This window comes from Pelobates fuscus, chromosome 6 (assembly GCF_036172605.1).
Source record: "Pelobates fuscus isolate aPelFus1 chromosome 6, aPelFus1.pri, whole genome shotgun sequence".
NCBI classification, from domain to species: Eukaryota; Metazoa; Chordata; class Amphibia; order Anura; family Pelobatidae; genus Pelobates; species Pelobates fuscus.
Genome location: NC_086322.1, coordinates 269,146,795 through 269,159,273, shown reverse-complemented (window position 1 = coordinate 269,159,273; position 12,479 = coordinate 269,146,795). Strand labels below are relative to the sequence as shown.

The 12,479-nt window shown below is 38.3% G+C and overlaps 1 protein-coding gene across 1 annotated transcript in view; it reads right to left on the bottom strand.

The window, feature by feature from the left end:
* Positions 1-12,479, bottom strand: part of LOC134614867 (protein-glutamine gamma-glutamyltransferase 5-like) — a 43,537-nt gene that overhangs the window by 12,731 nt on the left and 18,327 nt on the right. The window contains exons 5-10 of the mRNA XM_063459109.1: positions 9,915-10,043; positions 9,652-9,829; positions 9,368-9,506; positions 6,844-6,947; positions 5,534-5,773; positions 3,483-3,776 (exon numbers count right to left, since the gene is read on the bottom strand). Of these exons, the coding sequence (XP_063315179.1) occupies positions 3,483-3,776; positions 5,534-5,773; positions 6,844-6,947; positions 9,368-9,506; positions 9,652-9,829; positions 9,915-10,043 (1,084 nt within the window). The remainder of the gene's footprint in view (positions 1-3,482; positions 3,777-5,533; positions 5,774-6,843; positions 6,948-9,367; positions 9,507-9,651; positions 9,830-9,914; positions 10,044-12,479) is intronic.

Here is a 12,479-nt window from a genome sequence, read left to right as displayed (position 1 = left end):
TCACCTTTAATCTTCATCCTAAGCCTGGAAACTCTAATCAGACATATTAAACAAACTTGGACAATTTCAGGACTCTCTGCTTTTGCAGGAGAGCAGAAAATTGCAGCGTTTGCAGACAACGTTTTACTTTTCCTGACCAAATCGGAAAGATCCCTCCCCGCGCTTTGTTACAAACTCTAGTCAGATACAGCCAACTATCGTACTATAAAAACAACACAAAAACAAACACACAAATAATTGGCTTACCGCTACCGACAGTACAACTCCTACAAACCACATTTGCTTTTGACTGGTGCAAAACTTCAATTTGTGAATCAAACACATAAACATCTACTCTTCTGTTGCAAGAAAATCACTTAGCTTTAACCCCTTAAGGACCAAACTTCTGGAATAAAAGGGAATCATGACATGTCAGACACGTCATGTGTCCTTAAGGGGTTAAAAACCAAACTAGAGAGACAGCTAGAGAGGTCTGAAGGTGTTGTGGCTGGGCCGCATAAACTCTATAACAACGATGATTATGTCTCATGTTTTATATATCTTCCACACTATCCCTGTTGAGGTACCTATAGCTTTATTGACCAAATTCCAAGCTGATATTAACGGCCATATTTGGAAAAAAACGTCATCCAAGGATTTCACATGCCATAGCAAGGAAGCATTCCAAACAAGGTGGTTTAGGTATTCCTTGCATTCCAACATACTACATAGCTTCTTCTCTCACTCAGGGTCTAACAGTGCTTACAAGATCTCAGGAACCCGAGTGGCTTCCTCTCGAGAATGCATGCCAGACACAGTGCTGCAACTGCTCTGGTCTACTTCCTGGTTGGTAAAAGACAATATATCAACACTACACTGTGCCAAACACACACTAAAAAGTTGGAATCACTGAGACCCAAAATGAATGGCATCTGCTAACATGTTATCTCTAGCCCTGACCTCTAAAATAACTTGGTGCACTGGGTGCAGGGGACGCGCCACCACAGTAGGTATGCTGTGCAATACCATGGCGTTAAAGCTTTTGCTGACTTACAGACATTTTTCTCCTTACCACGAAGAAAAATCTTCATATATCTTAGGTTGAAACATATTCTCACTATCAGACAGGTGCAAGCATGTAAAACATCTGACATCACTACCTTTGGCCACAAATGCTTAGGGTGCTTACCCAAATCTAAACCACTATCCTCATGTTATAATGCAATGACGGCCATGGGTGGGAAAGTTAAATTGCCTTATATGTAAAAATGGGAAGAAGACCTGGGCAAACCATTCTCCCTATCCCAATGGTCTTACACCTTAAGGGCTACAAAATTGTCATCCCACTACTTAACACATTGGGAAGCATGTTACAAGATTTTAATGAGATGGTACCAAAACAAATAGCTAATATATACGAGACCGCTTCCCCAAACTTTTGGAGATGTACAAGTGCAATAGGATACCATAACATATTTTCTGGGACTGTCAAGAACTACAACACTTTTGGGGCAGTATAAGTTCACTCCTACAAATAATAACTGGTACACATATACCCCGCAACCAGAACACTACCTGCTCCATCTGATACCCTTGTTAGATGAAATACCACACAGGGTAGTGATCATCTACTTTCTCTTGGCAGTGCAGATGAGCATAGCGGCCTGCTGGAGGACAACCCATCCTCCTTCTACTAAGGAAGTTCTTGATAGACAACCATTATGAAAAAAATGCATACAAGGTAAAGCAACTACACATACAAAGCTGTGGTCCAGCTGGGCTCTACATAGGACACGACTATTCGTACTGCAGGCTCTGCAAACCTGAGGTTGAGCAATAAAGTAATTGGTGCAGATGATTGTATTTTTGGTAAACTGCTGCATTTTCTGATACCCTATAACTGCTGGGCCTTCTCATGTATAGACTGAATGACTCAATACTCTCAGAGGTGCTTTCCCTGTGCTTTCCTCTCTCTCCATTCCAATCCCCTTGCTCTCCCTCCTTTCATGACTCTTTCCACTCTTCTCTCAGAGGTACTTGCTAGCTTGAGCCAAATTCAGTGACTTTGTAATGAGTTATGATATGCGAACTTCGGTGAGACATATCCCTCATGCATGTCCATTGCCAAAATTGTGCCTAACACAGATATGTAACCAAGAATTGAAGTCCAAGAGCAAGGTGACATTATCTCTCTTCGAACTTCGATAGTACGACTCGGTGGTGGTGCATAAACCAACCAACAAACAAGGAAATACTACTTTCTCAATATGGTTGCCAGAAGATGTGTCTTGCATGTGTCCATTGAAATGTTACTGTCCTACTGTTAAACCAAAGCTAAGTGTTTATTCTGATAGCTTTGATGTGTATCCTTACATCAGATCAATATACTGCATCTTGCTCCGTGTTACTAGTAATGAAAATAGCTATTAATTTATGACTGTAATTGTACAACTACTCCCAATTGCATACCGAATGTCGCACTGATCAAATCGCTAATTTATACAAGTCGTACGACAATGTACCTCTTGTAATTGTATTTGTATTTGTTTAATCTTTCTCTATGGAAAAAAAAAAGAAACTGATAAAAATGATACATTGGAATAAAAAATAAAAAAAACTTTTAAAGCTGAATAGAAGGAAGATGCCAGAGGACTCCATCACTATAACAACTGCAATTATATGAAGCAGTTACAGTGTCCCTTTAATTTGTCAAAGCATTAATTGCTTAATTATTTTTATATTATAATTATTTTTAGTATGGCCGTGAATAACGTTCAGCATTTCAAGAAATGCCCTCCTAATATTGACAATCTAATAAGATTCTACCCTTAACTTGTATCTAATTAACTGGACTCATCATTTGAACTGCACAGAAACCTTTACAGACTGATCCTTTGCGCTGTTTGTCAGCTTGCTAAAGTGATTTATGTGTGAAGACATTTCCAAGGGGAGGCACCCTAAGGCGATATTATTCAGAAACAGCTTGTAAGTGCATCTATACTTGCATATTGTAGCATTATATAATACTGTGTTACACTATTTTATGATTTTTTCTTTTTACAGGTGTATCCCCAATATTTTGTGTACTGTGGCTACTTTGTAAGAGGGTATCCTGTCCCTTTTAAGGCCAAAATTCTCTGTCTACGCTATAGTCACTTCTTTTTAGTTTTTCATTTTATCATTAATGTGACGAAACCAATCTCGCCACATTGTATTGGAGGAGCCTGGTTGCCCGCCTGCTGCCTTTGGATTATGGACCGGCAGCTAGGAGCATCCATTAACGGAGGTACTCAGTCGGGGTGCCAGGTGATCCGTTACAATTAAGATTTAAAATTTCCTTGAATTTGGTGAATAATTTATGTGATCATATCTGGAAGACTTTTGGTATTTCTGTTGACAGAACAACGGCAAAAGAAATCACCAAACTCCTGATGATGACTTTTTAACGGACCCCTTAAGCTCTGGTTACTGATTATATAGACAGTTAGCACATGTAATCTTACTTGTGTTTGCCTTTACGTCCATGCGAACGAGTTTGCTCCAAAACTGTTCAAGAGGTTTCCCATTATAAAGCATTTCTTGGGCATTAGCAGATATTGAAAACGTCCTGTCTTCACTGCTCTTGTTACACACTTGATAAATGAGTAAGATGGTTTGCCCAATCATTGGAGATTCGGCTAACTTCAACGAGACATCAAAGTCCACAGCCACAGCTAAATCTCTTTTGTCTTTAGATGACGTATCTGACTTCATTTTGAGTACAGCTTTTTCAAATGCGTTTCTTTCTTGTGAAGATCCTGTAAATAAAATATTGTTTGTTATAGTATGTGAAAATTATTGTCCCCAACTAAGTATTGTCCCCAACATCCCTGACGAAGTCCTACTGACGAAACGCGTCGGATTGACAGTTTGGGACTTACAGTGCTGTATACCTGTGTTCCACTTGCTAGTGGATATATGCTGTTTTTAACTGGATTTTTGTAAGTGCAATTGTAATAAATCTTTTTGTACCAAGTGATACTTGCACTATTATCTGGTTCTCTTTCCATTATTAAGTGCCAAAGAAGATCTCCTTCCATATTGCTCTGAAGCTTTTCTCCAAATTGGGATGATGTGCCTGATATCCACTTACATTTTGTAAGTTTTCCTCATTTTCCTTGCATGTCTTTATGTATAAGCTTTTACCACACTATGTGCTGTTCATATATTTCTTACAGATACTGCTAAATATGCTGTTATACTGAAAGGTTGTATTTTTATCTTATTTGCACTTTAAGAACCATCATTCAATTTTTTGCATTCCTATTTATCTACATGTCTCCCGGTTTTTGTTTGGTGTTTTAGAGGGCACACTGTTTAGTAGGTTTGCCTCTATATGTGCTTTTAGTGGCTGGTATTCTCTTGTCTTATAAAGATACAAAATAAGACAGTTGCAAATGGGCTAGTAATAAGGTAATGGAACAAGGTTAAATTTAGGATTCTATTTTTTAATAATAGTATGTTGGGCTTCAATCGGTACATAATAGTCCTGATAGAAGATGAGCCAACATAAGTACAATAGGTTAAGTGCAATAAAAAGCACATTATATTTCATGAAAAGAGACATGCGGCCATCAAGTTCAGCGTTTCTCACATTTGTTTTTGCTGCTGGTCCAAATAAGGCAATATGATAGTATGAGTTATGATATTTAGATAACTATTATTTGTTTGATAAGTAAAATGTTTCTTATGATTTTGGAACTAGAGTTACAACTTCTAAACAAAAGTTTTTATAAGAAAAACAAAACAAACATAACATAACCAAAGTCTTTTGTGTGTTGGAATTTTACTAAAATTCCTTCTCAGTCAAAAGATATAGTGGAACAAAGTAGCTACCCTTTGTCAAGCCCTTGGCCATCACTAGCAAAGTTATACATAAGGAGAGTAGGAACTACTTTGTCTTATGTTTAACCAGCAGGTTGACAAAAGTTAATAAACTTTGCCATTGAACATCAACTTAAGACTCACCTCCCTCCAGCGTTGCCTTACTTCCGACAGCGACGCATACCAGATCATCAGTTTTGACTCTACCATGATCATGAGAGCCAACTGAGGTCTATGTAAGTACTGGTCCTGCACATGATCATACATGCACGGCCATGGAAAGTTAGATGACTTCATTTCTGGGAAGCACCATGTTAGACACTTCAAAATTGCCATAAAAGAAGACCCAGCGTAACCAGAAAATCAAATAAAAGTGTAAGTAGTACCAGTCCTGGAGTCTAAAAAGGTTTGGAGGAGGTTAAGGGGGAGTGAGAGGATGGGATTCTTTGGCTGATAGCCAAGAAATCCAATAAGTAACAGAGACACTTTAAGAACAGGTGGGTTACAGCAATACCCTAACTTTGGCCAAGTTTGGTAATGATGTGGCACTTGCTTGTTTAACAGGTTTTTGCCTTTTGTTACTGAATGTTGATGGGGCTACTTTGTTCTGGGGCTGTGTTTAAACTTGGCTATTCTTTGCAGCAGTCAAATATACAATAGGGTAATTATGACAACACTGGTGTTTGGGTACCTTCTGGATACTTATATTGATGCGTTATGTCTTCTCTGGTGTTACACCCAACACTTTTTGTGCTAATGTATTTGCCGATGGAAAGCGTGTCTGTTTTCCCTCTTTTCACAACATCTTCTCCGACAATCCAGTGAACAATGTCACCATTGACCTCAGCAAAAACAAAAGGAACATCGTAACCAACATTTACATCTCCTTCTTTTATTGCTTTCACTGGGGCTGGCCCACAGCAATGGGTACCTAAAACAGAAAAATATATTTTCAGATGTGAAGTGGTCCCATGACTCTAAAAAAAAATAAAAAATACTTAAAATGACACTGTCACATCAGAGAGTTTATAACCCTTTTTTGCATTTATAATTGTGAGAATACATACTGAATACACTGGTCAGCTGCAACATTGAAACCAACTGCCTCATATCATGTAGTAACAGCTCTGATGCTTCAAGGCATAAACTCCACAAGACATCTGCATATGTCCAGTGGTATCTGTCACCAAAACATTAGCAGCAGATCCTTTAAGTCCAGCAAGTGGCGAGGTGGGGCTTCCATTGGTTGTTTTTTGTTGTTCCATCACATCCCACAGATGCTCAATCAGATTGAGATCTGGAGAATTTAGAGGCCAAGGGATTTCAAACTCTTTGTCATATTCCTCAAACCTTTCATGAACAATTGTTTTACAGTTTGGCGGGGTGCATTATCCTGCTGAAAGAGGCCAGTTCTGATGCTCTTCAGCAGAGGGCAAGTGTTGTTGTGGGCACTCTTACTGTCCCATATGCAGCAAACTGTGATGCACTGTGTGTTTTGACATATTTCTGTAATATTACAGTTACAGTAGCTCTTCTGTGTGATCAGACCAGAGAGATTAGCCTTCCCCACATGCATCAATGAACCTTGGGCACCCATGACCATAATGCCAGTTCACTGGTTGTCCTGCCTTTTGGTAGGCACTAACCACTGTATACAGGTCACATCACACAAGACTTGCTGTTTTAGAGCTGACCCAATTATCTAGCCATCACTATTTGGCCCTTGTCAGAGTCACATATTTTTTCGCTTGCCAACTTTTCACATGAACACATGAAATTCAAGAATTTGCTGTTTTCTTGCTGCCTGACATATTACACTCCTTAACAGGTCACATTGTAGAGATATAAGCAATGTTATTCGCTTCACCTGTCAGTGGTTTTAATGTTGTGGCTGATCAGTGTAGTGTATACCAAGTTTCCATAAAATTTTAGAACAGAGTCTTTTATAAGATATGAAATTATTAATCTGAAAAAGTGCAATCTTCATCATTTTCAACCTACCATCACTGATCTCTTGTGGTGTGGCATCCACAACTTGCCATCCATCATATCCTCGTTGAAGATCTCTTCTAGCCATCCAGCATTCGTTCCAAACATGAAAATTCCTGGGGGGAAAAACAGGAAAAATTCCTAGTTAAATTTACTTTCAGAAGTTACCTCAAAGTCATATGTTTTTGGGTGTGATCGTTTTAGAGTGTTAAAATTTACAGTCAGGTACTAATATACATTTGCATAATTTGTAACTTTTGGATTCAGACAAGTAGTAGAGTGTTGCATGCCGGTGTCAGTAGCGCCGGATCTCAGTGGTAGAAGTTCCCTAAACTCCAAATACATCCACAACACAAGGCTGGGTATGACGGATTGGCCACAAGACCTTAATCAAGCATTAATAATAATTAAGGCCTCATGGCCGTAACGCTGTATCCTTGTTTTGTCCTGTATTCCCACAATAAAACTTCTGGTTCACCCCATGCTGTGCAGCCGGTGACTTTTCACTTGTGAAACTTTTGGATTGATCTTTTTGTGGATTTCATTAATTTTATTTTTTTTGTATCTGTTTTTATCACTTATCTTTGAAAGCACCAGATATATTATCTTTCATCAAAAGGGATGTGTTTTATTCTATTTCTTATTCAAACTTTAGAGAAGTCAATTTAGTATACTTAGTATGATTTTGCAATGTGATGTCTTTATTTTTCAGATGTACAGCAAAATCTTCTATTTTGAATTGTGTAGATATAGCATTAATCAAACAGAGAACAGTATTATTGGCCGAAAAAATCTTTATTATAAAGTATGTATAAGGAATGCAGAGCTTTAAACCTCACATAGAACCAGAAAAATAAATATTTGCAGATGTTATACATCCATATACTCCATGTTTGTAGTATTTACTCTATGTTGATGATTTGGCATCAAAGACATTCCACTCGGCAAAAGACAAATGGGCGACTAGAAAGTTAAACCCTGATGTTTCATTAAGATGGGGATGGGGATAATATAAGTAGCATAAACAAGGGTTTACACTACTTAAAGGAACATCCCACTCACCAAAATTACTTTAGCTTGCTTAAAATGTCTTGTGTATGAAGAGTGTGTCCTCTTGTCTTCATTTTACGAAAAGTACAGATTTCAATAGCAATTGGCACTTTTATAATGAACTTTGTTACACCTCTCCTGGCTGTCAACTGGTCAATCCGGGTTGTTTAGTTCAGTGGAACTAAACTCAAGAGGCAGGGAAGCCTTGGAAAGACTTCTCATTGAGCCGCAGGAGGAAGTCTGTGATTTAACAGCCACAGAAAGCCTGGGCTGGGGAAGAAGGTAAGGACTTGCAAAGCATACAGGCAGTTGCAGCATAATATATATACTGGTGCTTGGCAGCAGTGGCAGAACTACAGGTGTCACTGAGGTCGAAAGTGTGACAGGGCCTCCTGTATTCCATCTGCTGGCCTCCTGAGGGCCATCCTGTGCATTATGTAGATAGGCGGTGATGGAGCACTGATCTCTGATCTCCCTTGTACACACCTGTGGTAGCAGGAATATGATGTAATTCTGGCCCCAGCATCACTAAATGGCACTCCAGGGAGCAGAGTAAGAAGATAACAGTCACAGCAGTCACACTGGAATGTTCCACTCCAGCTCTCCCAAAGTAAAAGAGGCTGGATAGACTTATATAAAAATAATTTAAAAAGGCAATAGTTTGTGAGTGTGTGAGAGACTGTGTATGTATCTTTCAGTGAGTATGGCCATCAGTGAGTGTGTGTGTCTGTCAGTGTGTGTCAGATCAGTGAGAGTCTGTGTGAGACTGTCAGTGAGTGTGTATGTCAGTTTGTCTGTCTGTGAGTGTGTGTCTGCGAGTGTCTGTCTATGTGTATTTGTCAGAGTGTGTCAATAAGTAAGGGTGTGTGTTTGTCAGTGACAGTATGTGTATCTGAGAGTGTGTCAGTGTGTGTCAGTGAAAGTGTGTGTTGATTCAAAAGTGTGTGAGCCAATGTCTGCATGTATGTGTATGTGTAATAGTGAGGATGTGTGTCTGTCAATAAAAATGTGTGTTGGTTAAACGGTATGTCAACCTTTAAGTGCAAGTATTGTTTTGTGAAAGTGTGTGTTTTTAAAAGGATGAGGTAGGAAGAGGTGAACCTCTTAGAGGAAAAAAATGAGTCTAAAGAAGAAGGGCTGTAGTTTACAGAGAAAGGGGTGAGTCTTAGGACACATGCATCCTTGACAAAAAGGGGTGGGGCAAATTCAGATTAGGGGTTCTCGAGTTCAGTCATGTTTACGGAAGCACAAAACCAAAATACCACCACTGCCCTTTACTTTCAAAATTATATATTTGTACTATCATTCATCATGCCTCAATAACATACCCATGACCAATACATAAAATCTACAGCTCATGGTGGACTTCAGTACATTCCACTTATGGGAATCCTCAGAAATATCACCTTTAATTTATTAATGTATTTAATTTCTTATTATGCAACCTAATAAAAAAAAAAGCCCCAATATTTTACATCTTTCTCACCAGATACTGTCTTTTTGAAGTGAGTCTAGTTGTTTTCCCGTTTCATCATAGTACTCATCGCAGGTTAAATTGCAGTTTGAATCATGAGCTGATTCAAAGTTTGTTACTGCACGAGTTGGGATTCCTAGGAGTCGCATCACTTGGAAGAAAAACAAAGATACATTCTACGTTTTACATGTGTAATAAAGGTCTGTATGTTTTCTTGTTAAACGTGAAGTTTTATATAGTGAATCTTATTACGAATGATTGCAATAATGATCATTTTGTAAATTATTTTATATTACCTGTACATGTGACACCAGCCAAGACCCAGCACTGGCCATATCTAACAGGTCTGCAATTACTTCTAAACCACTGTCGTAATATGCTGACACTCCCGTTCCATGCACTTGGGTGTGTTCCATTTGAGAAGAACTCTTCCCAGCTTGATTCTATCACCCCACGATCATCATTAGAGTTAATCTGTAAAACATACAGTCATAGAACAACATTAAAGAAGTCCAGGAAATGGAATTCAACCCAAGTGTTTTATATATCACTGGCTCACCATGGCAGAGATGACTCTGCTGATATACACGGGGTCTCCTCTTTTAGAACAATCTTTTGCTGGATCCTTAAGAAAACTGGGGCTCATGTCTAGAATCTTTAGGCAGATATCAGCAACTCCATCTTCAAACTAAAAATAAGTAGATCATTTATAAAAAGATAAAAAGGCTATAAACATTGCTCAACACTTTCAAAGGAACACTCTAACATTAGGAATATAAAAATGTAGGGGCAACTTAGATTAAGCCCCGAAATAGGTAAATAACGCGCAAAGGTCAATGGAGAAATCTGGTTTCCCCTACTGCAGAAACTGGACGTGGTGTAGGCACATGTGAAAACCAAGTAAGTTATCAAACCATTCTTAAATGGTTACTTGCTCTGGGTGAGTAAATGTCCTTCTTACTCTTGGAGAGCTCCAGGGTACTCCTTGCACTCCTGGTTTAGAGTGATTCTTTAAAAACACATATCTCTTAATATGATTGATTAATTTTATATATATATATATATATATATATATATATATATATATATATATATATATAGCCAAAGAAAATCAGCACTCCCAGGATTTGTATCAAAAATAAAAATAAATCTTTATTCCAACGGTCAACGTTTCAGTTCCGCTAGGGAACTTTCATCAGGACAGAATACCTGGTATTCTGTCCTGATGAAAGTTCCCTAGCGGAACTGAAACGTTGACCGTTGGAATAAAGATTTATTTTTATTTTTGATACAAATCCTGGGAGTGCTGATTTTCTTTGGCTATATCTATTTAGTGCAATCTAGCACCGGGTCTACAATCAAGTAAGTTGGAGTGCAAGGTCTCTTTTTCTTTTTTTATATATATATATATATATATAATTTTAAAACATATTTATAATTCCCTAAAGGAGTTTTAATTATTACTTTAGCTTAATAATGTTTAAAGAACAGAGCCAATCTAATTGTGCAGATTTTTTCTTACCTCCAAATTAGTATCGACAATGGACAACTAAAGGTGAATAACCTATGTAACTGTTGGTGTGTTGAACTCTGTTGCAAAGTGTCCTTATATTTTTATTTATATATTTTTATTTTATTTTTACAATGTACTTATTTAACATCAAACTTGTAACATACTAACTCTAGAACTCAGATATTATTTTACCTCTTGAAGAGGCACTGTCACCTACTGAGATCTTTGCATATCTTGTATTCCGATGGCAATTGCGTGCAGTGGAAGGTAATTTTTACTTATCTGAACGGGTCCCTTGCAGGCATGCCCATCTTCTTCCTTGAGGTCCTCTACAGCTCCTGGATCTTCATCGCCAGGAGTCAACATCAGTGCTGTACTCAAGCACATGCGTGAGAGTACAGCACTGATTTCTGATGTCTGTGGAGAACCCGCAAAACTGAGGTTTTTTTTTTTTGGAAGTGGGGTGACAGAGTTACTTGACCAGCTGCAGCATGTGTGCAACATTGTTTTTTTTTTTTGTATGTTTTTTAACCCTTTAACCCCTTAAGGACACATGACATGTGTGACACGTCATGATTCCCTTTTATTCCAGAAGTTTGGTCCTTAAGGGGTTAAGGACCAAACTTCTGGAATAAAAGGGAATCATGACATGTCACACATGTCATGTGTCCTTAAGGGGTTAAACCACTGATTTTGAGCTTACATAGATAATCACTGACATCTATCCTGCCAAGAGTATTAGTAGAACATAACTGCCTAAGGGAAGATTTAAAAAAAAAAAATTGCCTTTACAAAATGCATGCAGGAAGTACAAGGTGTAGCATGATACAAAAAAAAAAATCTGACTGAGTGACATATCAACATGTTCTGTCTGTGTCTTCAAATGTGACGGCAAAATCCCAGTGTACCCTTTCAGATAACATAGAATACTAATATTGTTATAAAGTGGTTCTAATCAAACACTGTCAACACGATTAAGGCGATAAACCATAGGAACATATAATAGATTATCAAATAGAAAGAGAAAGTACAGCAGTCATAAGTAGCTAGTCATAATTTCACGAAATGAACACTCAACGCACCATAACCACTATAGATGTCTTTAGTGGTTATGGTGCCAGAAGTACCTAGGCACCTTCCCATTTTCGAATGGTTTGACAGCTTACCTGGGCATCCATGCCACATCCAGTCTTTTCCTGCCAGCCAGTTAGCACTTTGCCCTCAGCCAGTTAGCACAGCCCTGCTTATCTTCGTGGAACTAATTGGATTCTTCTGAAGTAACAATGCAATGGGAAATTCCTAGTACTACATCAGTGGAAGTCTTCCCATTAGTGCCAGAGTTATTGGGCTCTCTTTAGTCTTGAAGGACTTTTTAGCAGGGATAAATTAACGTTGGGGCTATTGGTGTTCAAGATGTAGGTTAACACATTCCAGTAGGCGCAAGTTGCCTGAATTTTTTTTTTTGTTATTTAACAGAGTTCCGGGTTCCAAGGTTGTAACTAGCCACCGACACAAAAGTGCAAATATCTCTCTTAATGTGCTGCATTTCAAGCACAAATGCTGGTCATGGTGGTTGGAGTAACCCTTTAAAATGAGTAGCATAATAGTGGA